General features: G+C 45.1%; 1 protein-coding gene across 5 annotated transcripts in view; it reads left to right on the top strand.

Moving 5' to 3' along the window:
* Positions 1 to 27,268, top strand: part of LOC149372577 (ATP-binding cassette sub-family C member 1-like) — a 57,094-nt gene that overhangs the window by 4,865 nt on the left and 24,961 nt on the right. For all 5 annotated transcript variants that reach the window (XM_089567074.1, XM_089567077.1, XM_089567073.1 and 2 more), the window contains exons 3-15: positions 693 to 869; positions 2,991 to 3,113; positions 3,998 to 4,132; positions 12,982 to 13,101; positions 14,064 to 14,125; positions 16,783 to 16,911; positions 18,586 to 18,753; positions 19,971 to 20,145; positions 21,982 to 22,236; positions 22,941 to 23,006; positions 25,282 to 25,419; positions 25,838 to 25,984; positions 26,794 to 26,878. In XM_089567074.1, coding sequence (XP_089423200.1) covers positions 693 to 869; positions 2,991 to 3,113; positions 3,998 to 4,132; positions 12,982 to 13,101; positions 14,064 to 14,125; positions 16,783 to 16,911; positions 18,586 to 18,753; positions 19,971 to 20,145; positions 21,982 to 22,236; positions 22,941 to 23,006; positions 25,282 to 25,419; positions 25,838 to 25,984; positions 26,794 to 26,878 — 1,780 coding nt within the window. The remainder of the gene's footprint in view (positions 1 to 692; positions 870 to 2,990; positions 3,114 to 3,997; positions 4,133 to 12,981; positions 13,102 to 14,063; positions 14,126 to 16,782; positions 16,912 to 18,585; positions 18,754 to 19,970; positions 20,146 to 21,981; positions 22,237 to 22,940; positions 23,007 to 25,281; positions 25,420 to 25,837; positions 25,985 to 26,793; positions 26,879 to 27,268) is intronic.

Below are 27,268 nucleotides of genomic sequence, written 5' to 3'. Positions count from 1 at the left end.
TTTTGTATTAGGACTTGTTACAGTGAGTACCCTCAAAGAAACTAGATTCCCAGCGTTGTGTTATCGCTTCTGGCAGAACTCTGTTCTATTGATGGTTTTTGTACTTGAACTTGTTACACTGAGTACCCTCAATGAAACTGCTGCTGTAATGTTTATCATTTTGATGCTGGATTATCACCATGCATGAGCACTGCAAACTGCGCCACAAAGAAAAAAAAAAGTGTGTGCACACTAAAAATGATTGTTTTGCATTGTTTTTTGTGCGTCTTGTCATTCACGATGTTTGTTTAAGGCATGCATCAGCTTGCTGATCTTGCCGCCGCGGTGGCTCAGTGGTTATGGTGCTCGGCTGCTGACCCAAAAGACGCGGGTTCGATCCCGGCCGTGGCGGCTGGAATTTCTTTGGAGGAGAAATTCTAGAGGCCCGTGTACTGTGCGATGCCAGTGCATGTTAAAGAACCCCAGGTGGTCGAAATTTCCGGAGCCCTCCACTACGGCGTCTCTCATAGCCTGAGTCGCTTTGGGACGTTAAACCCCATAAACCAAACCAAACCAGCTTGCCGATCTTGACACTTGCATCAACGGATGATTTTGTTTTGTTTCGTTGTCACTGAACACGAAGCAGATCATCAGCTGTGAGTTGTGTGCAGTTCATCCAAGCCGCCATGTGTGTCTGTCTCCCTTGTGTTTAGAACTCCAACTCTTCCTGGGACACGGAGCTGCCTAGTGTGAGCCCCTGCTTCCGTCACACGGCGCTTGTCTGGTTGCCCTGCTCAGTGGCCTGGTGCCTGGCCCTGTTTGAGGGATGGTCCTTGGGTCAGTGCAGCAGCCATGCCTTCCCCTTCAGTGGTCTATACATCTCTAAGCTGGTGAGTGGAACCATGTACTGTAGCTCCTTTACCACGCATATAACGAATTCCATTGTTCATTAAGCACTAATATTTAATGTGCCCCGTTGCCAAATGTAGAGGGATTTACAGCCAATTTGGCATCCTGCTCTACTCTCGCATTATTTTGGGTGCCGGACAGCAAATGCACTTTTCCCCTTGTTGTACATCAAAGCTATGCTGCTAATAAGTAGTATAATGCGCCTACACCCCGTAAATGCACAAACTCTCTCTCCCGCTCTTTACTTCTTACTTCCATTTCTTTTGCCTCTGTTATTCCTCAAGAGAGTTCTTTTTTTCTATTTCTTTTGCCTCAAGGTAGTTTTATTATTGCTTAGCACTTTCTGCGGATTTTTACAAGGTTATCTGAAAGTTATATAACCGATAGACATGATTAACTCACCCTTTCAACTGTCACTGGAGAACCTCGATAAATACTTGTTGGTTTAGTTTCTTCAGAAAAAATGTTATCATATTATGAGCCAGTCGTGATTTTTTTAAAATGAGTAATTAGCTGTTAATCGTCATTTATTCTTTGACTGCAGAAACTTTTCATAGCCCCTGCCTGTTTTTTTTTTAATCACTCAGTGGCTTGTTGGTGTCATTCTGTTGACTTAGACACCCATGTCTGCCAAACTGGCTGGCTACTTGTTCGTTGCTTGTTAGTTCTTTACCGGAATTTTAGGGCTTTTGTATGTTTATATGAGCAGTCGCTATGCTTTGCCTTTTCACTGTCATATCCAAGGTAATGTATGTGCACCACCACTGACACCCCACTCTCACTTACACTGTAACTCCCACTGGGTGTCACTGACAGCTCAGTGACTGCCTGGGTATGCTTATTTTGCTTTTTTAGAGTTCACTTCATCGATCCTGTGCTTAGAGAGCGCTGGAGGCCTGTTAACTTTTTGTACTGGGCCACCTAAAAATAGTTAGCCCGCAAGTTTTGTTTTTTGAAATGAGTGGCGTACAGTAGTAGCTTGCCACGTTGCTTCATCTTGATTTGCTACCTTGGCGTATAAATACGGCAGGTCTGTGCGTTTCGTGAACAAGGGGATACATGAACTTCTGATAAATTTCTGTTCTGATACGAGTGGTAATGGCAAACCTGAGTCACGAAATGTCCACTAATGAACTTGAATCAGTACAAAACTGCGGAGATAGATTCATCCACTTAGATTACTCATCATTCTAGTGTCACTGCCATGAAATTAAAGCTAACCTACCTGACCTCGAGATAGGGCGCAAAATCTACAGACTGAGCCTCTTTCACAAAGTTTAAACCAGCTCATCACGTCTTCCTTCGTGCCAGTCGTGCCAGAGCCATTTATCCACGTCTCGTACCTGCATTCTTTGTCCAAGCAGCAGTCGACTGGAATGGCCTGCCTGCTGAATCCGCGGTCCACACCAGCACAGTTCATTTGAAAAACACTATAGAAAATATTTTGCTCGAAACCCAGTGTCATTTATTTCTTATTAGTACTTTGTATTGCATTGTATTCCCCTCATGTAATACCCCTATTATGTGCATTCGAGGTTTACAATAAATAAATATGTAAATAAACTGACCTGCGAAGAAAGCCAGTGAGGGGTATGCACATGTCGAACAAACTGAGCAGTGAAAGCGTTATTCTTGTTGTTTGTAATATTCTTCAGTTGGAAGAAGCACTCTCCACAAATTTGAATACAGTGACATGAGTTAATCTGAGGCATCAGTAAATTTTTACGCTAGCAGTGATAAAGTCTCTTGTGTTCACTTATCCTATCTTAACTAGGTTAAGGTATTTCAGTGCCAGAGCAATAGTTGGGCTGAATGCGATATTCAGCTTTGTATACACAAACCTTGTGCTGTCTGTCCTGTTAAACTTCACTAATGCTGTGGAACTACAGGCGTTTATCCTTGCTTAATTGATGAAATGAATGGTATAGTGTGCTACCTTGAGAGCTAGCCGAGGAAATGCAGGCTATCTAAGCAGATTCAGTGGTTTAAGTAGCAGGTTTTGTCAAAACACTAAGGTATATATTGTCTTTTTGTGGTTTTAGTTCGGTGGAACTGAGAGTTCCATACCAGTTTTCTGATCGGGCTCTGCTATTGTGTTGCAGGTCTTTCTGGCACTGACATTTGCTGTGTGCACAACGAAGCTGGTGGTGTCTTCACTGCTCTACCTTCAGCACGAAACAGACCTCGCAGAAGTCGCTGGAGCGTCTGTAGTTCTCTGCACACTTGTAGGTTGTTCCTCTGTTGCAAAACCTGCATGCTGCCTCATAGTTGTGTAATGCAATGTTAGTGCAGTTGCTGGGGAAAAGGTATGAAATAAAAATGTGTGGGTGCGTCACATAATTTGACAGCCATGAGTTTCAGCGTTAGGAGTATGTGCTAGCGGGATGTCGAAAAAAATAACATAACAAGAAAATGTATTCAGGCCTACAGTTGTGAGTTTATTTGATGGTAACAGTGACAATTAAATTGGTCACATGGCCCACTTGGTCATATCACCAATGGGTCGTATTATCTTGCTTTGTGATGCCGTCATCTCGTGCGGGTGACTAATGTGAGGTCTTGAGACAGGCCAGCTTGACGCAGTAAAAAAATGTTTCTTCTTCGCAGTACTCTGGGTTCAAAGTTTGCGTTGTTAGAAACTTAGCACGCCGAATTTAGGGGCCAGATTTAAAGGGGCATCTATATTAATATTTAATTGCTTCAAAGTACTCTAAAACTAATTTATTATAATTCCAAGGTGCTTAAACATTTTGGTTTAATGGCCCTGAAAATTGCTTGACATAATAGTTAAAGAGTAGCATCCTTTGTGACGAGGAAATTTAAAAATTGTATCTAGTTATTTTTTAGGTTATTTTATTTAAATTCAAATTTGACATAGGCCTGCTAGTGACAGCTTTGTGTCAGTGTATAGGTATGTGCTGAAGGATTGCAGTTGATAGGCCACTCCTAACACAATGCCTTTTCATGCTTCATGGCTGTTCTGGGCGTAGAGGCCTAACCCTTATTATTAATTGTAATTAATTTATGGCACTGTGGTAATACTATGTGCTCTCTTCTTTGCTGTTACTCATAGCATGGCAGACAAGTAAGTTTCAGTTTCTCTCGACAGGTCCTTGTGATGGCCCTGACCATGTGGGCGAGATGGAAGGGGCTGCGATCATCTGTTGTCATCCCTACATTCTGGCTCATCTTCGCCTGCTGTACAGCAATCACATGTTATGCAGACATAGTCGATTTCAGTTATGTGAGTGTTTCTTATGAGTCCTTGTTCATCTTATTTTGTGTTCAAATTTCCTAGGCGATTTTGTGGTTCTAGAAAAGGGATAGTTAATTTTCATGACTGTGTGTGCTTATACACACAATCCCGTAGCGAAAAATTCATGGTATGTTGTCTCTAGAGTGCAAACTCATTTTGGTGAATCCATGAGGTCATACTACATGCCGCATATATTTAATGAGTTGCCAGATGATGTTTTCGGCTTTAACACCTGCAGTCAGTTTTGTGATACCACCACGAAGCTTGTAAGCCACTGTGGTTATGGTTCAACAAAAACTAAGTGCTACAGGAACAAAGATTGTTGGTGCTGCCGGACAGCGCCCTGCAAGCCCAATTTGTGGGTTCGCTATATCTTGTAATGGATTGCGCTTTGCTAAATCTCTCAAATCGGAGGACACGCGTCTCTCTTGACTTTCTCGGAACGAGTCTGAGCTCACTGCTGCTGCTGCAGGCCTTCTTCTCCGCGTGAAATTCGCTGAACAAGCGCGACAGCGTGAGCACGAGAGGAAGCTAACACGGTATACACGGAGATGGGTGCCCCTTTCCAACGTCTGACGCGGGGTGGTGCTAGGCATGCAGTGCATATCTAGTACGTACGCCGAGCAGGTGTTCATAGAGACACACAATCACAATGACACAATCACAGTTAAGAGCAGCAGTTGGAGGTCCCACATGCTGTAGGTCTCGCATCTGACAGATACATTGGCACCACATGTAGGGCGACTCCTCCAATTTCCAATGCCCATTTTTGCAGAAAGTCGACACAGCTTCAATGAGTATGACGGAGCTTGTGAGGTTTAAATTGGGGAGATAAATACGTTCTCCCCGTTTAACCGCGGCTGACCCAGTTGAAAACCGCGCGGACCCCACCCCGTGGTCGCATATGCTACCGAGTGCACGCTGTTGTGCCATAGAGGTGGTCCCGTTGCGCTCGCCACCCGTTTTGTGACTGAGCGTTGCCAGCTCTCTTAGCGGTAGCGAAGACTCTGAGTCAGGCGTCGGTGAGACTAAGAAAATGCTTTATACATTATGTACAGGGCATAATATAGTTCAACATCGGCACGGGGGCCGAGAGCTATACAACGCGACTGTTCTCGCACAGCGACGATCAGCGAGACACCAGCACGTCACACCATCCGACTCCACTCGTGAGCAGCACTCGACTCACGGTGGGTCGGTCACTCGGTCACTCGGTCACTCCGTCACTCCGTCACACACCTCCAAGCTGCAGCGTTGGGGCTTTTATAGCCTGAGGAACGGTGGCCCCTCAGAACTGGCCAATCCAAAGGCAGCACTCGACGGCAGTCCGAAAGGACCAATCAGCGATCGCGCGGGCCAACCGCTTCAAATTTTGCCGCGCGCGGTGGCGTCCGGGAGAGAAGGAATCTGGCGCCTCGCTGTCTGGCCTCTTGCGACAGGTCCAGGCGTGTTGCTTGCAGATGCTTCTCCTAGGACTCCGCTGCCGTACGGCGCAGCATCGTGGCTTGTCAGGGAGCGTTAGGGCGCGTGCCTTGCGGCGCAGCACCAGGGCTTGTCAAAAGGGACGCTCGCAGGAGAAAGTTAGCGGCCGGCAGAATTGGAATCCGGGCGGGTTTCCCGGCATGACAGCATCCCCGCCATCAGATAAGGCGCCGGGAAGACGAGCTGCTTCCACGTGGCTCGGATGCCAGGCACGCATCTTCGTCAGGCTCTTCCAAGTTCACGTCCAGTCCAGGTAACTTCACGAGCACCAGGTCCCACTCGCAGGCCAGGAGCTCTGTTGACCTCGTTGTCGCCAAGGCACCTCGACCAGCTTCGCTGAGGTCGTTCCGATCCCCTTGCATCTCGCCACTGGTCATGGTTGGTCGTTCTGCAGACTACAAAACCGACCGGCAAAAGGCAACACCCAACACAAGCAAGTGCCCTCTGTCTCCCATCAAACACCAGACGAAGCCATAATCCAAATTAACCTAACTAAATTGATGTCCCCGTTTATTCGCGCTGCAACAAAAGGCATGTGTACGATCTGGTACACAAGGTTCAAACAACCATTTTGCAAAGTGTCAACACATCAAAATAGCAGGAGCACTTAATAATCAACAATAATAATGAAAATAAGATTGGTCCCCTTGAAATCATTTGGACCGAAAACACACTACTGAGGAAGCAAATGAGGTCATTCATTTTTGCCCCTTTCTTCCTTCGAACATGATAGTTTGCTGCAAAGCGAGAGAAGGTAAGTAACGAGGAGGTCACTGAAAGAAGCGAGGCCTAGAATGCACGACTTAGAGCATCGGCGTTCGCGTTCAACCTTCCCTTCTTATAGCGAACAACCAGATTGTGCTGCTGGAGGGTCATGCTCCACCTCAGCAAACGGCCGCTTTTAGACGACATGTTACTTAACCAGGTTAGAGGGCAATGGTCCGTTTCCACAACAAACTTAGAACCGGAGACTTAACAAGCCAGCTTCTGAACTGCCCACACAAGGCAGGCGCACTCTTTTTCAGAGGTGCTGTATGCCTCTTCCCTACAGCTTAGTTTCCGACTCAAATACAAAATTGGTCGTTCATGACCACTAGCATCTTCTTGGCATAGCACCGCTCCCATTCCGCGATCACTCACGTCACATTGAATGATGAAACCTTTCGAAAAGTCTGGCGCCGTTAGAACCGGCTTATGGCTCAATGCTTGTTTCAACATTTGGAACGCATTTTCTTTCTTCGAGTCCCACGTCACCTTAACGGGCTCCGATTTTCGAAGCGCGTCTGTTAGCGGGCTGGCAAGGTCAGAGTAGTCTCTCACATAGTGTTGGTAATATCCAGCTAAACCTAAAAAAGCCCTTATATCCGTCTTAGTGGTTGGCCGGGGATAGTTTACAATAGCGGCTACCTTGATGTCGGAAGGTCTACGCCGGCCGCGCCCCACCACATGGCCCAAATAAGTCACCTCACCGCAACCTAGGTGACATTTAGCTGGTTTCACAGTGAGGCCTGCCTCTTTCAACCTGCACAATACAACTCGCAAGTGCTCGAGATGTTCTTCCCAAGTGTCCGAAAAGATGGCAACATCGTCGAGGTATGGCAATGCAAACTCGCCCAAACCATGAAGCACTCTGTCCATCAGGCTAGAGAAACAATACGGCGCGTTTTTAAGTCCGAAGCTCAGCATGAGTGGGCGGAAGGTTCCGAACGGGGAAACGAACGCGGCGCAACGGCTAGCCCGTTCCGTAAGGGGTACTTGCCAATAGCCTCGCACGAGGTCCAGCGTAGATATATAATTTGACTTCGACACCGTCTCCACTCTTTCTTCTAGGTTCGGTATCGGATATGTCTGATCTCGGGTGATCGCGTTCAGACGCCGATAATCGACGCATGGCCTCGGATCCTTTCCCGGAACCTGGACAAGTATCAGGGGCGATGTGTAGTCGCTCTCACTTGGCACTATAACCCCCAAGTCACGCATGCGCTGAATCTCCTCAGCCATGATTTTTTTCTGCACGGGTGAACAACGATACGGTTTACTGCGGATCGGTTGCTCAGATGTTAGCTCGATGTCGTGCTCTAAGACCGTGGTCTTTCCGGGACGGTTCGAAAAAACCTCCTTAAACTCGGAAACTATTCCCTTTAAATCCTCCTTTTGGGTGGTACTTAGACGCGCGTCCAAAGTCAGCTGTTCCAACATTAGCTCTAAACCACAATCTTTCATGTCAGCTGTCGTCAGGATTTCCGCCCCTTCCTCATCGGCAGCATTTATCGTCATGCTTACAATCGCGTGACGCTGAATGTAGGGCTTCATCAAGTTGCTGTGATAAATTTTGTTGGGCCGTCTCCCTAATTTCACTTCGTAGTTGGTATCGGAAAGCTTCGATACAACCTTCGCGGGTCCTTCCCAGTGAACCTCGAGCTTGTTTTTCTTCGACGGACGCAGCAACATCACTTGACTACCCACTTCGAAGGTGCGTTTTTTTGCTGACTTGTCGTAATATCCCTTTGACAAGATTTGCGCCGCCTTCATGTGCCTCTCTACAATATCTTTTGTTTTCCCGAGCCTCTGAAGAAGGTCGAGGACGTAGGAGACTACATTTGGGTCGTCATCACTGCCTTCCCAAGACTCTCGCAACATGCGCAGCGGAGTTCTAAGGCTTCGGCCATACACGAGCTCCGCGGGGCTAAAGCCTGTGCTCTCATGGGGAGCAGACCTCAAGGCGAACATAGCGGCGGGAATGCAGGCCTCCCAGTCACAGTGACGCTCAAAGCACAGGGCTCTCAATATGTGCTTCAGCACCGAATGCATTCGCTCTGCTGGATTAGATTGCGGGTGATGGATAGAACTGTGCACCACTTTAATGCCGCATCTTTCCAAAAAGGTAGAAGTTAGGCAGCTGGTGAAGACGCTGCCATTGTCGCACTGGATCTCAGAAGGGAACCCGACGCGTGCGAACATTGAGAGCAGAGCGTCCACGACCTGGGAAGAATTTAGCTCCTTAAGTGGTACCGCCTCCGGGAACTTGGTCGCGACGCACAGGGCCGTCAGAACATACCTACACCCGTTCGTTGATTCTGGCAGAGGACCTACAATATCAATTACCAGTCGCCGAAAAGGTTCTGTTATGACTGGCACTAACTTCATCGGCGCCTTCCACTTGTCAGTGGATTTGCCCACTCTCTGGCAGGTCTCGCAAGATCGCACGAATTGTTCGACATCCTTCCAACAATACGGCCAATAAAACTCCTGAGCCAATCTAGCCTTGGTCTTTTTTTAAGCCAAGATGCCCTGCCCACGCATTTTCGTGCGCGAGTTCCAGTAACTGACAGCGATATTTTCGAGGGATCAAAATCTGCTCATATTTGCGTCCCTGCTTATCGGTGTAGCAGCGATACAATAAGCCAGATCTCTCGTAAAATGAAACCCTCTTTTTCTCCACTCCCAGTTTGACGCTCTTCATCAGATCGGCTATTGAGCAATCTTGCTGCTGCTCGCGAATGAGCGTTTCCTTTTCAACTGCGGCCAGCTCCTGCCAGCCGGCAGAAACCGGAGCGAGTATGGAGCCCGTGTCGCCTAACTGCGGCGTCGTGTCTAGATCGCGGCTAGCAGTGCACGTATCACTCTCAGTCTCGTCCAAACCACGCTCTCCCAAGCCAGTCTCCGAGCTCTGCATCTCCCGTGTCTGCCCGCCACTCAAGTTACCTTGATCGCTCCGCGTGCCGCACCGCTGTTCGTTCACCGACTCAAAGTCCAGTTCCCTCGACAGTTGGCGCGCTTTGGATCGCGTGAGGGCCATGTACGCCACGTCGGCAAAGAATGATTTGCCCTGATCCTTCAGCATCTGCTCCGAGCTATTTGAGAACAGGTAGGGAAAGTGCTCCGGAAGGGCGGCAGACACAGCGGCTTCTGTGTTAAGTTTTCCAAACTCTCCTTCAATGATGACCGCTGCGATCGGTAAGCAGACACTCTCATCCTCGGCCACTTGCCGTATCCAAGCGCATTCTCCTGTAAAGTCACTAGAGGAGACGAAAGACGGGTGGACGACGTCCATAGTTGCTGCCGAGTCCCGAAGTGCTCTGCACTTCTTGCCGTTTACTTTAATTTCCTGCATGTATGGCTCCAACAGTCGCATGTTTTTGTTTGTTTCCCGTATCGTTGCAAAAGCAACTTTCTCTTGGCAGTTCGCCGCGATGTGCCCTTGCTTTTTGCAGTTGTAGCAGATTAACGGCTTCCGTTTTTCAAAAGAACGCGTCGCATCGTTTCGCTGCTTGGGACCATCGCTAGCATTCTGAGATGCATTCTGCCCTTCCTTCGCAGTTTCTTTGGTAAGGGACTCGTCTTTCCGAAACTCGCGACGCTTGATTTGCTTCCGTTCGTCGGGCTTCCTTGAAAACCCGTCTCTCTTATCTGCTTTTTCTACACGCACTGCCCTGCTGTGCAAGCTGCGGCGGAGGTAATACTCTCCAGCTAATTCTGCTGCCTTGTCTAGCTTAACCTCCTTTAGCCTATCTTGCAGCCAGAGCTTGACATCCTCATCAATGCAACGGTAGAACTGTTCTAACGCGATGCATTCGACGACTTTATCGCGGTCGTCGTAAACCTCTTCGCCTTTCAGCCATTCAACCAGGTCGGCTTTTAGACGAAACGCGAAGTCAACATGTGACTCCCTGCCCTTCTGTGCATACCGGAACCTCTGCCGGAAAGCTTCGGGCGACAGTTTGTACTTTCGCAATAGCACCTCCTTCACATCACTGTAGCTCTCAAACGCCTCTTTCGATAAGCAAGTTATCACGTCAGATGCCTCCCCGGGAAGCAAGGCTAACAGATTCTGTGCCCAGAGGGATCGCTCAATGTCATTCCGTTCGCACACATGCTCAAATTTAACGAGGTATTTAGCCATATCCTCGCCGACTACAAAGGGCGGCAGTTGGTCGCGTATTTTTGGAGCGTTAGAGGGAACCGTCATAGAAGCAAGACTGGGCGCTGGCGAGGTTTTTCGGAGCTCCAGCTCTTTCATTTTAACCTCGTGCTCTCTAAGCGCCTGGCGCTCCCGCATCTCCTCCTCGCGACGTTCATTTTCTCTCTTTTCCTCCCGTTCACGCCTTTCATTGATATCAGCCCAGGCCTCTTCGGCCTCCTCAGCCGTCACGTCCACAGTCCTCATGACCTCAAGGATCGCTTTCTTTCTTTTTGTTGAGCCCAAATCAATGCCCAACTCCTCACAAATTTGGAGAAGTTCTTTAACCTTGTAACTCTCCATCGTTCACACTGCCTCTTGCTGTTTGCCCTTTTAGAAACTACTTGCCGTATACTACTATATCGCTACTAGTTCGGTACGCGCAAGAATTTCACACACTGCCTTGTTTACCCCTTCAGCATCCCTTGGTTTTCAAAACACTCTTCCTAGGCTTGAAACACACAAGGTTAACGCAATGCTACACCAATTCTTTCTCTAAGCTACTATAACCTGTGTTAAAGAAAGTCTGGCGTTTGAGGAAAACTTCAGGCACTCACCGCGCCGAGGTAGCTGATGTCGGTCGATCCCATAGCTGCCATCCAATGTTGTGCCATAGAGGTGGTCCCGTTGCGCTCGCCACCCGTTTTGTGACTGAGCGTTGCCAGCTCTCTTAGCGGTAGCGAAGACTCTGAGTCAGGCGTCGGTGAGACTAAGAAAATGCTTTATACATTATGTACAGGGCATAATATAGTTCAACATCGGCACGGGGGCCGAGAGCTATACAACGCGACTGTTCTCGCACAGCGACGATCAGCGAGACACCAGCACGTCACACCATCCGACTCCACTCGTGAGCAGCACTCGACTCACGGTGGGTCGGTCACTCGGTCACTCCGTCACTCCGTCACACACCTCCAAGCTGCAGCGTTGGGGCTTTTATAGCCTGAGGAACGGTGGCCCCTCAGAACTGGCCAATCCAAAGGCAGCACTCGACGGCAGTCCGAAAGGACCAATCAGCGATCGCGCGGGCCAACCGCTTCAAATTTTGCCGCGCGCGGTGGCGTCCGGGAGAGAAGGAATCTGGCGCCTCGCTGTCTGGCCTCTTGCGACAGGTCCAGGCATGTTGCTTGCAGATGCTTCTCCTAGGACTCCGCTGCCGTACGGCGCAGCATCGTGGCTTGTCAGGGAGCGTTAGGGCGCGTGCCTTGCGGCGCAGCACCAGGGCTTGTCAAAAGGGACGCTCGCAGGAGAAAGTTAGCGGCCGGCAGAATTGGAATCCGGGCGTGTTTCCCGGCATGACAACGCCGACCACAGCGGGCCTTGCTCTGAGGGAACAAAGGAACGACACACTGGCTGACACAAACAAGGCGTTTATTGCTATAACTAAAATAACGCCAGCTAGCAACAAAATATGCTGAGGAATCAAGGACGTCCGACTCACCAGCACGGTTACGAGCGAGCGTTCGCCCACGCTAGGGCAAGAGGGAAGCTCCGAGGCCAGACGGGACAAGCTGACGGGAACATGTTTCCACACGAGGTCGCCCGCCGGCGAAGAGCGGAGCCTTGTGCGTGAACGTCCACGTGCTTCCCCGGTCCCGAGCAGAAGAGGCCCGGCTCTCCCCCACGTGCGCACAGCAAACACACCATTCGTGGCGCTCGTGTCGCTGCGATGCCAGTGCCCTCCCCTGTTAGTTGAAGTTAACACAACTAAGGGGAGTGCATTGCGGGGAAGCTAACCACAGGGGACGAGTGCGTCCCCACAAGCTTTAATGCATTGTCTTTTTTTTTTCATGTAATGGCCTAGTGAGTTCAAAAAATACATTATTTTTAAAATGCCTATTGTGCTATTCAACCTTTTTTATGTGCCAGAAGTATTCAAAATATTCACTTCGAAATTATTTGAAAAAAATTTTTCACTTCAAATTCACTTCAGACAGAAAGATTACTATTTGCACTTGCCCAATTATTATTATTATACATCTGCACTTCCATTTGCCCAGGATAGATTTTACGTATGCTTGCAGTTAATAAATGTCATGATTGTATATGTATACTTATAACAAATGCAGCAGCTTTGGTGTTCAGCATATTTGAAAACAGCCTACAGAGAAAAGAAGAAACAACAGAAGTGGTGACTATCAACTAAGATCATTTTCTTTCTCTACCTACGAATGTACCTGTGCAAAAAATGAAAGTAGAAAATAATTTATAAGGAAAGGAAGAAATGAAAGCGAAAAGAATCAAACACTTGTAGTCATGCTATGTTAGTTTGCCTACGTTACACCAACTAGCCGAACTTCATACTGTAGTTGAGCGTTCAGTTTTCAGGTGCTGTTATCCAGCCTAACTGCCAAGCCCTTCTTTTTGACTTTTTTTTTTTGCTTTTTTTTTACAGAATGATCAAAACATTGGCGTGTTCTGCGATTTCTGCCTAGTTCCACTGACAGTAATTCAGCTAGTTTTGACCAGCCTGTCTGAAGAGCCTCCCCCTTACACAGCTCTCGATGCAGACGTGGTAAGTTTGCAATGGTACAGTCAGCAAGAGCCCTCTTTGTGCTGGGCTCATTCTAGTCTACGCTGAAAAAGAGGAGTTTTCTTAAGTGCTCTACCAGCAAGCTGAGGTTCCATCCTGCAATTAGTCAGCATGTTTTTCAGAAATGTTACACAAGAGGACATGTAGAAGAAAGGGTTTTGGAACTGCATTTGCTCTATAGTCGGATACTACTCAAGTACTCGCCAGTGGCTTTGGCTGGCTCTCATGACATAGTAGTTGATCCCCCCAGTGTGAAATTGCAGGTGACTGGCAGGTGCCTCCGTGAAATGGGATTAAACACAATGTCACGGCATTTGGTTGATGTCATTCGCTGGAGGGCCTGCTTTCGGGGGGTATTTGCTGCTACATTCTTGAGTTATATTAAACTGTTGTCCTGTACACGTTCTTTTGATGTTTCTGAGAAATATGCAGCTACAAGTACCACTACAAGAAGCACTACTACGAGAATGTGTGCAGGACTAGTGCAGGTGCGGTTCCAAAAACATTTCTTCTTCGTCGTCTTGTGCAGTGTTTCTGAAAGTTATTGAACGTCAACTTGCCTACTAATGCTACTCAACATACCAAGTAGTTGTAGAGCTCAAACTTCTAAAATTGCAATTTACAGAAGTTTTATCGTTTAGGAGTTGCATGTAATCAGAGTTGCCAGATAACAAACTTCTAAATTTCAGTCGACTAGTAATCATCTCATAGCTCACTTGGTGAGCACAAGAGTACATTCCTCTCAGGTTACTGTGGGCATGAATTTTATCTCATGTGGAGGTTTGTAGAGGCCTTCAAAATTTAAAAATCTGTTCTTGCATTTTCCAAATGGCAGTTATCTGGAGTTACTCACTGTTCATCATTAATGCCTTGACTGCAGTGCTGTGTGTTTTGTTTTTGTGCTTCCCGTGTATTAAAGTTCTTGTTCATGACTTTTTACTCAGCACTATTGTGTCCTCAAGGAGTGGACTGTCATTCCCAGAATATTCTTTGCCTACATGTGGCGGTAAGCATTTATTGCTTATCTGTTTGTGGATAAGCCTTTTTTTTATTGTCTTTACATGCATATTTTATTATTTATTATTTATTTTGAACATACTGCAGGCTGAGCGCCCAAGCAGGAGTGGCATATGTTTACACAAAATTAAAAAAATAATAAAAAAAAAGCATGACAGCACAAGTTACAAAACACATCAACACATTGCGTAGTCCAGTTGAAACGCTGCACATAAAATATAAGCACAAAAAAAAAACTGACACAGTCAAAACCGACACCAAGGAACTGACAGGAGGCAACATTTCATAGCTATTAAATACTTAATTCCAGCATATCTAAAGATTGGAGGGAAGAAGCAGGCAAACTATTCCAATCTGCAATTGTATTAGGGAAAAAGGAGAATTTGCATAGGTTAGTCCTTGCAAAGTGAGGCGTTAAAGAGAGAGCATGAGAGTGGCGTGTCTGCCTAGTGGTAAGAGGGCGAACGTAAGGGCTAGGATCAAGTGCGAGTTTGTGATTAAGTAAAAGAAATAAAAATTTAAGACTGAGGAATTTTCTTCTTGCTTGGAGAGTGACAATACCATTTTCTGCCATTAAATCAGATACCGAATCGGTGCGACCAAATTTGGAATAAATAAAACGCACTGCCCGTCTCTGAATTTTTTCAAGAGCATTAATATTGCACATCGTATGGGGGTCCCACACTGTGCAAGCATATTCAAGCCTAGGCCTTATAAGAGTTGTGTATGCGAGAAGTTTAACATGAGCGGGAGCATCTTTAAGCTTGTGTCTGAGCAGGCATAGTTTGCGAAAGGCTGAAGAGGAGATGTTAAGAATATGTGTGTTCCAGCTGAGGCGGTTATTTAGTGTAATGCCGAGATATTTATATTCCTTCACTTTGGTTAAACTGCAGTCCTGGACAGAGTAAGTGTACTGAAGCGGGTATTTTTTCCTGGTTATGCGAAGCAAGACAGATTTTTCTGAGTTTAGGAGCATGCCCCACTCCTGGCACCATTCTAGAATGTTAATTAGTTCAACATTAAGTGCGTGCTGGTCTTCGGGTACCAGAATTTCATTAAAGATAACGCAGTCGTCGGCGGAGAGACGAATTTTCACGGGATCGTGGATCACATTAACTATATCATTGCAAAATATCAGGAAGAGGTGCGGCCCGAGAACACTACCTTGCGTTCTGTGTGTGTGAGCATTACATCCACATGCTCACACACATGTGAGCATATATGTGTGTGAGCATTACATCCATGTTTGCGCACAAGTATATGTGTGTTTGAACTGTAAAATACATTCTTGAAGGGATACCCAAACTATATCATGAACATTGCCAGCATTAAAATGTCTCGTATGTCTCAAATGCCTAATGTCTGTGCATTTAGATTTCAGTGAGTAGTCAGATTTTTTTTTTTACCTTTGTTGTTTTTGCTGTGATCATTTACAGGCTACTGCTGTATGTTAGTGCTGCAGATGCAGCAATTTTGTTGTGACCAGTGTGCTCATGAAGAAATCCATGCAAAATAAGGACACAGGAATGACACAGATGAGATGTTGGCGCAATGCATATAACTGTGGCATGGATGCATTTACTCCACAAAACCTGTGTTTATTTCTTCGAGCTGCTTGAAGAGCGTAGAGGATTATTTATTGTACTCCAAAAGAGACTTCTGTATTCTTTTCTTTCCTCACTCTAAATGCACAGTTGAGTCCACTTATAACAGCCTCAGATATAATGAATGCTAAAAATGAATGTTAAAAATATGATCAGATCCGTAGTTCGTTAAAATTTGTCCCAGCTGACCATTCTTTTAGTCTTCTGCGGCATCCATGTTGGCTGCGGCACCCTCTTCAGCTACTGTCCTTGTGCTGATGCCATGCCTCGCCTTAAACCTTGCCAGCCAGCCACTGCTTCACATGAAGTCATTGTAGTTCAGCTGCAAGGCGAAAACCAGGGCTTTCTCAACAAAAAAGGGTCCACTAACAGGCAGGTTTTTTGACCGAGCTGCTTTTAGCCACTGCACCAGCGCTTCCTCTACATCCGAAAAAGTCGAACCTTTTACCCAACATCTTTTCGCAGTCTTAGCAGCACTGCCGAGCAATTTTTCCCTGGCGTTCCAAATGCCACACACAGTTGTCAGCGGTACATCTCTTTCGCGTGCTAGCGCCGATTTCTACAAGCCATGTTGGATAGCACAAATGATCTCCAGCTTTTCTTTTATGCTGAGCGCCGCCGTTTCAGTCCCAGCTTCGGCACGACGCGGACCTTGAACTCAAGAGTCACAACACACTCTGCCGAGGGGCCACTACATGATTAGTTCTTGTTATGAAGAAAGCCCCAGGGATAGCGCTATGAATGTAGTGAATGACCAATTCTGCACATATTGGCATTAACCAGTTAATGCTATGCATACCCTTAAGTGTCCAATACAATCTTTGAATGATATAAATTCCACTTTTACTTAGTATCTTTGGCTGTAATATGGGGGACTCCACTTACTATACCAACACCGGATATAATGAACTCAATCCTCATAACTGCCAGGTTCATAATAAGTGGGCTTGACTCTATGAGAACCCACCTTTCGTTTGAAGTGGTCTCCAGCTGCAAAAAATAGCTGGGAAATCTCTCTCCAATTTACGCTTTGATTTTGCAGGATTGTGTTGCTTGGCTATCATGACAAGTTGGATGTGACCACGTTACTTCGACTTTGCACCGACTTAAAGTGTGCCACTGTGTTTAAGGCATTCCACCGTGCAGCTTTCAAAAGGCCACAGCAGCTCAGGTAAAACGTTTTGAAAAGCTATAACTAATTAAATTTAGAGGGTTCTCATCGAGCTAAAATCATTTAAGGGGGGAGGCTGGTCTTAAAAAAATTTTTGTTAATGAAGCCACAATAATGGCATCTTGAAGAAATGTGTATTTTTGCATGTTGTTTCTAAATAAGTAATTTAATTTTATGTAAAACAAGTCCTTGTACACTTATATAATATGTTATGTAACTTTCTGCCAATAACTTTCAATAGATTTTGCTCCAGGAAACTTGCTAGGACACATGCCATTGGCTTGTCTTTACATCAAACTGTGCAATAAAGGCAAAATTATTATCCTACCTATCATAGAAGTTGAGTTACAGGGTTTTGTATTTGCCACTTCACAAACGGGAAGGAACTGATGGTTTCAAAATCCCATAACTCACCTGCTATAACAGGCATGATGATAATTACACCCTTATTGCATAGCTTGATGTCAAGAGAAACCAATGGCATGCAATCTAACAAGTTCCCTGCAGTAGAATTTCTTCCAAACCCTTCCAACATAAAATTAAATTACATATTTGGAATCAGCATGCAAAATTGCTTGTTCCCTTAAGATTTCATAGTTGTGACTTCATTATTAAAAATTTATTTCTAAGACCCTCTTCTCCCCTCAAAATGATTTCCTGCTTATGCCCAGCAAGCTGAGGTTACTTGAATTTTCTCAGGACTTTACTGGAAGAAAACTTTTTTATAGGAATTCTAGTTCATATATGTCCACAAAGAGTGCACAACCTTGCTGCCTGAGCTGGGTGCTTGATATGTGAGCTACAGCTAATATGTGCTTATTGGGGCAGTTGCAGCCTTGGTTACTAGTTGCATGTTCCCCTTGGAACTCATTCTGGTAAGCCTCAGGGAGCCAGCAGGGGCTTCAATATTCGTCTTCTCACTGACTGGAGTGAAGATAGAAACACTGTTGAATATCTATTTTTGTTGTAGTTTTGTAATGTCACGGTAAGCCTTGAAACTAATTTCATGAACTTTGACGTCAGCAGTTTTAAAATCAGATGTTATAACTGTATCACTAGGGGCCGTTTACCTGCTCTCTCCTTATGAGTCCTGGCTGTAGCAATGACAAGCGTTTGAAGCAACCAGCATACTATTTAGGTATCCTATAATGTGTGCACACTGGCTAGACTTGGGAGTTTTTAATTATTATGAGCTTCAGTAGAAAACTTTCATTTTATAGGAGAAGGAGCATAAAAAATGAATTGTTGCAAAACCCTTTAAGCTAATGACAAGAAACACAAGAATTTTGTTGAAACATGATCCCTGGAAGCAGCTGATGTGTTCAGTCACTTCATGAACTTTATAACAATAGAATGTCATGTTACTTAAAATCGCTACCACAGCAATAGCACTGTTCAAGGTTGTTGCACTAGACATTGAGTATAATAAACGTCAGTTTGCACTGGGGTGCCTGAAAGTGATGTTGCTTTGGTTTCATTGATTTTATTTTGTCTTGTTTTATTTAAGTAAACTTCAGGTATTCGCTATTGCTTTTTTTTTTTTTTTTTTGCTGGAGCTTGATTAGCTTGATAAAGGTCTAGCTTCTGTTCGAGCAAGTTGCTTGTGTAAAAATAGTTCATGCTGCCTTGTCTGACGTATTGCTGTTTCCTTTCCTTTCTTGCATGCTGATCAAGAACACTTGTGGATGAACATGGCTCAGCCGTACGGACAAGACAGCCTCAGGCAAAACAGCCATCGTTATACTGGGTTGTCTTCAGAGTGTGCTGGTTTCATGTGCTTGCATCGACTGTCCTGGAGACTGTGGGTGTGTTTGTCAGCTTCCTGCCGCCATTAATGTTGAGGTAGGCACTTGTTGTATGTCCACTGTGAATAGCACACCTGGTTTAGAAACCCCAGAACAAACATTTTTGGGGCCGCCGCGGTGGCTCAGTGGCTATGGTGCTCGGCTGCTGACCCGAAAGACGCGGGTTCGATCCCGGCCGCGGCGGCTGGAATTTCTTTGGAGGAGAAATTCTAGAGGCCCGTGTAGTGTGCGATGTCAGTGCACGTTAAAGAACCCCAGATGGTCGAAATTTCCGGAGCCCTCCATTACGGCGTCTCTCATAGCCTTAGTCGCTTTGGGACGTTAAACCCCATAAACCAAACCAAACCAAACATTTTCGCTTTTTTCTAATGACTAAAGATGTTTGGCAATGCTAACTTACAATTTATGTAACACGACCTACTTAAACCTCTTAAGCCATTAGGGCTCACTAAAAAAGAAAAGGGTACCAGAATGGTTCATTTCTTTTTTATGATGTGAAATGCTTCGTTAACATGGTTAAAGCACAAAAATATCCGTGAAAACATTTTACAGCAGAAAATAATGCTATGCATATTAGCCGTTACATATTGTCCACTCCCAGAACTTCAGAAAGAAAGGGTTGGTTTTGAAAGGGTTGGTTGGTTTTGGCTGGGGACGCATTTGTACTGTCTTCCTGTCACGTTAAACTTGATCGGTGGCTAATTTTCCCAGGTATTGGAGCTTTGCCGTGGTCGAATTTATGAAAGTCAGCATGGTATATGATCGCTGGAGAATAATTGAAAATTTCTGAATATTTGGAAATTCTGGAGCACCAATTTCTCAAATACGAAAATGCATCGAATATAAAACATATTCGATTTATTTTCGAAATTTCGAATATTCGCACACCCCTAATTATAAGACAAGAAAAACTGGGTGATTAAAGCTTCTGCGTATCTTCTGAATGATCTCATTGTCGCATTCCCCCCCACCGCTCCCTTCACAACAAGCACCATGGAGATACTGCACAATAGGCACGTGATGTGCTTTTGTCGTGTTTTTGAATTTTTATTGGACATGTGACATACTCGCATGGGCGCTTGTTCGGTTTTCTGGCAAAATTCAAAATCTTAACAAAAAGGGCACTTTTTTGAGCATGGACAAATGCCCGGTATTTTACAGTAGTCAGTTTTTTTCTCCAGCCTTCAGTGCAAAGGTGTCTTTAGAGAGGGACATGCCTGACTGATTATTGTCTTTTCTTTTTTTTTCTTGCAGCCTCATCTTGACCTTTGTGCAGAGTAATGAGTATACTTGGCATGGCTACGTCTATGCCTTTGGCTATGCTGGCTTCCTCTTTCTCTCTGGTGTGCTAGATGCTCACGCTGTCTACTTCACAGAGTTCGGAGCCTTCAGAGCTCAGTCATCTCTGGTTGCTGCCTTGTACAGAAAGGTACTAGGGCTTTTTTTTTCTGTGTCTTGTTTTTTCTAGGCGACACATTTTAGTGGAAGTGAGGGAATGTCTTAGTTGGGCACCTTCCTGTCTGGAATGTTGGCAATTTTATGACATGCACTTTAAAGCTTTAACTTAAGGCTGTTATGCAATAAAACCCTTGGTTTAAAAATCTTGGCAGGATGACTGACTGTATAATTTATTAAGTTAGCCCCATATTTGTGTGCTCTTGGGTTTACATTTTCTTCTGGAAATAGTATAGTCTTCTTTCTAATGGCTTGCTATTGAAAGTGAGGGTTGAAAAAATTTCACAGGGATCACAGTAGCAATTGCTTACCCTTGGAAAACATAGTTTAGCATAAAATGTAGGATACGGTGCTTGCAAGTTAGAAGTGCTGGTTGCACATATATTGTAAAAAGGTGAAGTTTAGCTTTAAAAACCCACAGCTTGGCAGATAGTTTAATTTTGTTTATAAGGCCTTTAGGACCATTTTGTAATGTGATTTCACTTCTGTAAAATAATTTCCTTTATGATGTTCCCAAAATATACTTCAATGTTCACATTTGTCGCATAAATTACGAAAGTCAACAACAGGTAGTGAAGTCATTATTAAATTTTTAAATCTATGCCCCTTTTGCCTCTTCCGAAATTCCTTCATGGTACAGTCCAAGTGCCCACCCATTGTTGGACTGCTACCATGCCTTTCCTTATGACCATACTTATAACACTTATGCAGATGCACGCTCTCTGTGGCTTTGGCAAAGCGCATGTATTCGTGTGTTGAGCTATTCTATGGGTCAAATATGAAGTGTTACCAGCGCGAAGAGATGACACTGCCATCTCCAGAGTTCCTGGCGATCATCCGCAGCATGTCGCAAGCGCTGTCAGTTTTTGTCTGCAAAATGTATGGGCATTTGTGGATGTTTTCAGGCAGCGCATATGCGAGCAGCACCCCTAGCATGTGCTCTCTGTGGCTCACTGGCTCACACTTGGCTCACTGCAAGCACCGGCACTGGGAGCTTCACTCAGCGTTCTCGCAGAGACACATGGCGGCATTTTAGTCTTATGGCACTCATACTGCTTGCTCAGTAAAATCTGTGATTGCACCATATTTTCTGTCTGGACCACTTTATGCAAGCTTTGCTTTTTGCTTTTTGTTATTCTTCCTTTGAAAATAAGAGGGTGTTGTGCAGTTGAATTAGTACATGTAATTTATCCATTGAGGGTAAAAGCAAGTTGTAAAAGCCTCTTCTTATAACTTTGAATGCTCTGTGCTGGAAATAATATACTTGAACCCTTTCAAATAGATTGCACAAGAGGTTTGGCTGTGCTCTTAATTTTTGCATAAAAAAGCTTTTGACAACATGCAACCTCATTAGCCATGAATAAGCAGTGAGCTTGCATAGGTTGTTTTCCTTCTTGTTATTATTTTCTTTTTGAGATCATTGCACCTGATTTCTACATCTGCAGTCAAAGCGGAAAGCACTGTAGAGCATTGCCGTAAATTGCCAGTAATACATCAGGCATTAGATTTGAGGTGGGGCTCTTGTGTTCCCTTATGTGAGATCGGTTTGTGATTGCATGTTACATGATCTTTTGCTTCCTTGGCTGTTTTGATCGTGCAGTGCACGGGCCAGTCACAACACCAACTTTAGCTTTGTCTGATCGGCTGTCAGGAATGTGTGGGGAATCGGGTACTTCGCAGTCATAAATGCACAAGCAGCCTTGTTGTTTTGTCCCAAGATGCACTGGGGCTCACTGTGTGCCTAACAACACTGAGCTAGTCTTGAAGCTCTGTTCGCGCACTGGTTCACAGCTGGGACCACTGGTTGCAGGTGTTCCGGTTAGCACCGAGTGCCCGACGCCAGTACATGGCTGGCGATGTGATGAACCTCATGTCAGTCGATGTGGAAGAAGTGAGCACGTTCCTGACGCTGAGCACCCAGGTGTGGACAGTTCCTTTGCGCATTGCGCTCACCCTCTGGCTGCTGTGGCGCTACCTGGGCGCCTCGTGTCTGGCCACCGTGGGCATCATGTTCATCGCTGTGCTGGCAACCACCTACGTCGCCACCCTCTGTGACCACTTCCAGGTGGGCAAGCTGAGCGTGCCTTCCCACTGACGAAAGAGTATAATAATTGTTGCGCAGTTGGGGTTTATGCAAGAAAACAGCGTGCGCTCACCATAAGAGGGAACGCGACTTTCAAATCATCTTTCAAGTTGCAAAGAGGCTAATAATCATTGTTCACTGATGCAGCATAGTTTCTTTATAACTGCTACTGCAAACGCTCCTGAATTTCCTAAGGGACTCGGGGTTGCATTCCCACCTATAATCTTTAAGTTTTCAGTGTGCGCCCTCTGTTCCTGTGACATAGTGGTCGCTGGTCACTTAGAAGACTCATTTCCTTGCCGCTCTTTTTCCTTTTTTCCCCTTTGTTCCCCTCCCCAGGTGTAGGGTAGCCAACTGGGCATCGCCTGGTTAACCTCCATGCCTTTCCGTCCTTTTCTCTCTCTCTCTCTCTCTACTGCAAACTGGGCAGTCAGCTGCTCTGGATGTAGAGTGAATATGGTGCTTAATTTTGAATTGCTTCGAGAGAGGTGATGTCGTTGGTGCCATCTTAATTGGTGATTGTGCGATATTTACTGATGCACGCAGCAGCAGAACAGCAAGAGCTACTCTGTATTTCTCATATGGGTGCACTTTCATGGGTATAAATTGAATGATTATTTAGTACGGAACTATACATGTGATGTTCAAGATACTCTGCATTATTTTTGTTTTTTCCTGCGAAACAGGAGAAGCAAATGGCTTTGAAGGACAAGCGCCTACGTCAAATCAGTGAAATTCTGAATGGAATTAAGGTATTTCATTTGCGCTTACTTTGCTTTTGTGTGTTCTGGGGCTTTTTTTTTAATTTTCTGGGAGTTGCAAGTGCATGAAGCAAGGGTTGCATTGTAGCAGGTGTAGTAGATCACCATTCCTAGGTTTTTGTGGATGTTAACTGTGCAAGAGCTAACGTAAAAGCTGTAGTTCACGTCCACAAGAGTGCTGCAACACAACCTTAAAAGGGAAGCATAGATAGATTTGCAGATGCTATTTAGAAAAAAAAAAAGAATTCAGGGGGCGCTTTGTTGACCTAAAGCGCGGAGAGGCGAAAGCCTTCAGCACGGTGTTGCTGGTAGTGTCACTGATATGTGGTTACGATGTTAAGCTTCGCCTCTGAGTGTGAAACGCGATAGCGTCTTCCAAGGCTGCCAGGGAGTTCACAGAACGCCTTCTCCTGTTCAGCTCTACGTCTTGCTTGTCGGTAAATTAGTTTTTGAGGAAAGGAAATGTATCTGTCTCGCATATCTCGGTGGACACCTGAACCTCGCCTTAAGGGAAGGAAGGAAGATGGGAGTGAACAGACGCGCCTTTGTTGCGCCTTTGTTCGTTCCAAACCATTGAGCTGGCATGGCATAGTGGTTACCGTGCTCGTCTCACACTCCAGAGACCCTGGTTCGATTCCCGAACTCGACGAAATTTTTTCTCGGTTTTATTTATTTATCTGGTCTGACTAGAAAGCTTAATTAGGCTAATCGGTTAATTAAGCAATGAACTAAACTCAGTTCCACTTAGTTGGAGCATCACTATACGATCCCTTTAATTGGTTGCATGGTTACTAGCCAAGGTACAATTGGCCCCGTTTGAAATTCGCACACTGTGACATCACGACCATTTCGACCAATTGAAAAGCGTGACATTTCTGTCGACAACTTCTGCTTACAACGATGAGGCATTAAAGGCTTCCGCCTTAAAAAAAGAATTCACTCTAATTCTGTTCATGCATAGGGATCCACTGCTAGACAAAGGCAGTAACTTTCACCAGTAAGCTAAAGGAGAGACTTGCATTTGGCAATGCAGTTTTCTGTGGTGGACATTTTGAGCAAAAGAATGGTTCCAATATATCTCGGAAACTAAAATTTCGCTCTGGTTCTGGTTTCAGGTTTCTGAAAGCATCATGTAAACTAGCAATGAATCTTGTTAACACATTTACTGCAGCGGCAATCTTTGGAGCACTAATCCCTGTGCGGTGGGGCCCACCGGTGGGCTACCTTTCATTTTCTTGGGTGCGTTGTGACAATGCATGCCTGCAATGCACAGGTAGCCATGGCAACGCCAACTTCCTGAAACTGCCAATAAATGGCACCTGTATTTTTCACAGGCTCCTTGATAAATCAGAACGAACCCATGGATTCATCGCATAACTCGGTATTCATTGCCGCACCCTATGAATGCACAATGTGACTCACCGGTGGCCGACTACACAGTGAACTTGTGAAGCTGTGCCTTAGTATGGGGCTATCAAAAGCCAAGAAACTGCAAGTATAGAAATTGTGTAGAGGCAGCTACATATTTTGCTTTCTTCCTTCTCCACGCAGCATCAGTAGGCAGAAGATTAGTACTTGACGGCATCGCTGATGTCAAACCTTCAACGATTTTCATGAAAACTGTAAAGAGGCATTCCTAACAGCAAAAAGCTTACTCCGTGCTTTTGCTGCAGTTGCATCTCATTTGATGCTTACTAGAGGGCCCTTTTAGGTACGCAACAAAAAGCTGTATTTCATTTGTGAAGTTTTAAGGTGTCTACTTCATTTGATCTCTCTTCCCTAAGCACCTATTTTGGCTAGCAGGTGTGTTTAAAATAACAGAGAACCAAACTGTATGAGGACAGGATGAAATCTGAAGACCTCTCACTCATGTTCCAGCTACTTGTCTGTCATTGTTGTGGCCACATCCCCGTGCTGGTTTATTGTTCTGTCTGTGTGCCTGGGGTTTTGTGATCAATTGTTGCTAAGAGTACAGTTTTTGAAGGGAATGATATTTGAGGCACCGTGGTAAAATTAAAGGATGAAAGGAAATGGAAGCAAGTACTGCTGAAGCCATTTCCTTTGAAGCATTTTTTTTTTTTTGCAGTTATGGTCGATTTACTGCTTATGCAGTCTGCACTGCATCTGTCTTTGATTTGCTGTGGATTTGGTTTGAGCCCATTTTGTTGATTTACTGCTTTAAATCCCAAGTAGCCTTACAATGCAGCTGCATTCTGCATTTTCTTCAGGGTCCTCAGTGTGTGGCTGAAAATCTGCCTTTCCCCAGGTTCTGAAATTGAGCGGCTGGGAGATCCCGTTCATGGAACGGGTGCAGCAGACACGGCTTCAAGAGGTGTCTTACCTGAAGAAGTTCTCACTACTTGACTCTGTGTTTGGTTTTCTGTGGACTTGTGCTCCGTACCTGGTACGTTCTTCCCCTGGCACTAGGAATTGCTGGTTTCCTACACAAGCAAATTGCTTGATTTCTTTCTGTGCCAGTACGGCACAAAGCAAACAGCAAACAGTGTCCTGACATTTTTACCTCTCCTTTATTTCTTGCGTCTCTATTCACTGCTGATTCAAGGATGCACCAGTTTTTTTAGTGCCATTTATCATTTGCCACCTAATCATCTGTTTTGGAGCAGGAACAGTAAAACTGCTTGTAGCCTCACTCATGTGGTAAAACACTTTTAAGGCACGCAGCTTGCATCCCTTTCGCAAAGTTGCATGCGAGCTATGAGTGTTTTGCTTGTCTACCGCATCCTGTAAGTGCTTTAGTTACATTCCTAGTCCTCAATGCCTTTGTCTGTACTAAACTTGCGTGTTCCGTGTTTTGCCCCCAGGCTGCACTGGCATCTTTCGGCACTTTCCTGGCGGTTAACCCAACTAAGAGGCTCACACCAGAGATTGCCTTTGTCTCGCTCTCTCTCTTCAGCCTGATGCGTTTCCCCATGGGCATCCTGCCTGACGTCATTTCCAAGTTTATCAGGGTATGTAACCGAGCAATTGTTGCATGCTTTATCGAAAGAGCAATCAGAATCCTCAGAGTGCCCTTCAGACCTGTTGTTGTTTGAGTACTTTGCACCAATTTGGCAGCTGGCAGCAGGATTCATGTGCCATCTTAAATTTCAGCTTTTATATAGCAACATAAGCCCGAATGTGCCATCACTTGTACACATGTGTGACGAAAAGGCAGGGATCTTATCATATGGCTGATGTTGACACTGTGGGTTGGGAAAAAAACAATGCACAGGTTGCACACTGCACTTTTGCAATACATGTTGAGTCATCTACTGGGTTCCTCATCCAGCAGGATGTTTGAGTGCAGATAACATTCCATCCATCAGGTGTAATGCCGTTTAACAGGTGGCACTATTGCCATATGTACTTTGATGCTGCCAGCATTTCGTTTATTACAATGCATTTTAATTTTATTCTATAGTGCATTTTAAATAGGCTGGTATTAATGGTATGACAAAGTATTTCCACTAATCAATCAAACCACGGAGGGGATAAATCTAGAATGGATTTTTTAAGTTTTTCGTTGTGGTGCAGTGCCATGCAATTTCTCACGTGTGCTCAGAACTTGATCTTTCTTCATTTCTCAGTTGCATGCACAACACTGGTGGCAAAGGATTTTGCTTGTAGTATTTCCGTTTCATTGACTTAATATGTCCTGGTGTGCAAAGGATGGGGAACATACATTTTGGCATTTGTGCTGTAACCATCAGTGCCATTACTCAGCACTTAATTTCTGGATGTGCATGCTCTTTCTCACACCCTGCCCTTGCCAATACAGTTTCTAGTCTCTATGGGACGTCTGGCGAGATTTCTGAACGAAGCTGAACTTGACCTGGAAGCAGTTGGTGGGAACCCAGAACAAGGTAGTTGCCCCCTTCTGTTTCTTCTCTTGTGTTACTTTTGTTTTAGGGGAAGTGTAGCATGTAGACAGAGTAGATTTATCGCAATATTTTAGACATTTTCTGGAAGTGTACTTTGAAATCTAATTTTTAATTAATTTTTTTGTTAATGGTTAACGATGAATGAATGAGAATAGAGTATAGCTGTGTTACCCTACTGATTTATAACATAACCATCTGTGGACATGCAACCTGTGTGATTTGTGGCTTCTGTAGACGAGTTTTTCTTTTAGCCGTGTGTTAGCAGTTCTTCGGGCTCAGCTTTTATGGTCTTTATCTTTCTTGAGAGAAATACTGGGAAGCCTTCTGGTCTAAAAGCGAGATGTATTTTGATTATGTCTGCTCCAATTTCAC

Source organism: Amblyomma mixtum, chromosome 1, assembly GCF_055824585.1.
Source record: "Amblyomma mixtum isolate Tamu chromosome 1, ASM5582458v1, whole genome shotgun sequence".
Classification (NCBI taxonomy): domain Eukaryota; kingdom Metazoa; phylum Arthropoda; class Arachnida; order Ixodida; family Ixodidae; genus Amblyomma; species Amblyomma mixtum.
Note: the sequence above shows the minus strand (reverse complement) of the source record. Positions and strands in the feature narration are given on the sequence as shown.